Here is a 1346-nt window from a genome sequence, read left to right as displayed (position 1 = left end):
TACTTAGTCGATAATTATAAATCCTTTGTAGTATTGTCAAGTTTTTTGATGGATACGGACGCATATTAAATAAAGTCAATTGAAAGGCTTCATCACTTACAATGACGTACGGAACAGTATGTCTAGCACTAATAGAAGAAGGATCAGGTAAGTCCATTACATTATTATAAAATCTTTGTCCCATAGCTGAATGTTTAAAAATTCCTCCGTCGCTATGTCTGCCTTGTGCACCTATATCGACGATTAAAAATTTATAAGTGGCAGAAACAAGTGCCATTAAAACGACACTATGGAAGCCTTTATAGTTGTAATACGTGCTTCCTTCTTTTCCGGGCACTGCAAAGATAAATGTATTACAGTACCCAGAGTACCCAGAGAGAGAAGTAAAACTATTAAAGCTATATATAGTATCAACTATTGAAACTGTATGCATGTATGTGTATGTAATTGTATATAGTCTAAAATAAACTTACAATTATAGAAATATGTTTCCCGTCTAAAGCACCGATACAATTGGGAAAGTTCCACATTTCTTTAAATTCATCAGAAATTTTTTGCCACCCATTTCGTGTGGGAGTAAATAATACATCTGCGTTAAAAGAATCCCATCGCATATAGCGTCACATGTCTCTTTTATTATTTGTGCCGTTGTACTTCTGCCAGTTCGGTAACATAATGCAATTGTTTGATATCCATCTCCAGTTGCCAAATAACTGTAAAATAAGTATATCACGTGTTTTTTAATGCTTTTTGCAATTTATTATAAAATTATTATACAATATTATTCAGAATTGACCAAGCTGAACAATATAATCATTGTACCGTAACGTCATTGCCAATCTTGCTGCGGCTGGGATTGGACGTCTCCAGTTTGTTTCCATTTTCGTGATTTTAGGTCCTACTTTTGCTAACACAGAGTCAAACATAATTGATGACATTCTCATGTAACTGAAAAATGTCTCATCGTTTTGAAATCGCATTTCTTGTATTAAGTTGTACCAATCTCCTTGCTGTTGCTTCCGTTGAAGGATTGGATGGACCCAATATCTTCTCTGTTTTTGTATAGCACATTGATTATTTGTTCTTTGAATTCTGCTATATATTAAAAGAAGTAAGCAGATATAACGTCTGTGCCTACGCAACACTTCGTCCATTGTAACTAAAAATAATAAATACTGTTAAACAAAACATGCTTTAGTTTTAAGTAGATAATAGTTTTAAGTATATAATAGTTTATAAAATAGTTTTACCTGTGTGTGTGCTTTACTGATCACTGTTCAATTAAAATCACCGTTCAATTAAATTTAAGACCACCATCGAACTATATACAGACAAAAAGATTACAA

General features: G+C 32.8%; 1 protein-coding gene across 2 annotated transcripts; it reads right to left on the bottom strand.

The window, feature by feature from the left end:
- Nucleotides 1-6: 6 nt before the first annotated feature.
- LOC112463488 lies at nt 7-1340 on the bottom strand. Of its 2 annotated transcripts, none has more exons than XM_025029910.1 (4): nt 1251-1340; nt 823-1175; nt 474-713; nt 7-336 (listed from the first exon to the last, which is right to left on the bottom strand). In XM_025029910.1, the coding sequence occupies exons 2-3, from the start codon at nt 1152-1154 to the stop codon at nt 497-499; spliced, it is 549 nt and encodes a 182-aa protein (XP_024885678.1). In that variant the 5' UTR covers nt 1155-1175; nt 1251-1340; the 3' UTR covers nt 7-336; nt 474-496. The 2 variants fall into 2 exon arrangements, with proteins under 2 accessions (XP_024885678.1, XP_024885677.1); XM_025029909.1 differs by having other exon boundaries at nt 823-1159.
- Between the last annotated feature and the right edge of the window lie 6 nt (nt 1341-1346).

The sequence above is a fragment of the Temnothorax curvispinosus genome, unplaced genomic scaffold (assembly GCF_003070985.1).
Source record: "Temnothorax curvispinosus isolate PA1 unplaced genomic scaffold, ASM307098v1 QBEX01013351.1, whole genome shotgun sequence".
NCBI lineage: Eukaryota > Metazoa > Arthropoda > Insecta > Hymenoptera > Formicidae > Temnothorax > Temnothorax curvispinosus.
The sequence above is the reverse complement of the archived record's forward strand: the minus strand, read 5'-3'. Positions and strand labels throughout refer to the sequence as shown.

Bases quoted from the DNA above. Each gene is read 5' to 3' on its own strand.
- LOC112463488 (XM_025029910.1), bottom strand. From the start codon at position 1,154: ATGGACGAAGTGTTGCGTAGGCACAGACGTTATATCTGCTTACTTCTT. The intron at 714-822 runs GTACAATGATTA...CTTATTTTACAG, and splicing joins AGATTGGCAATGACGTTACG to TTATTTGGCAACTGGAGATG.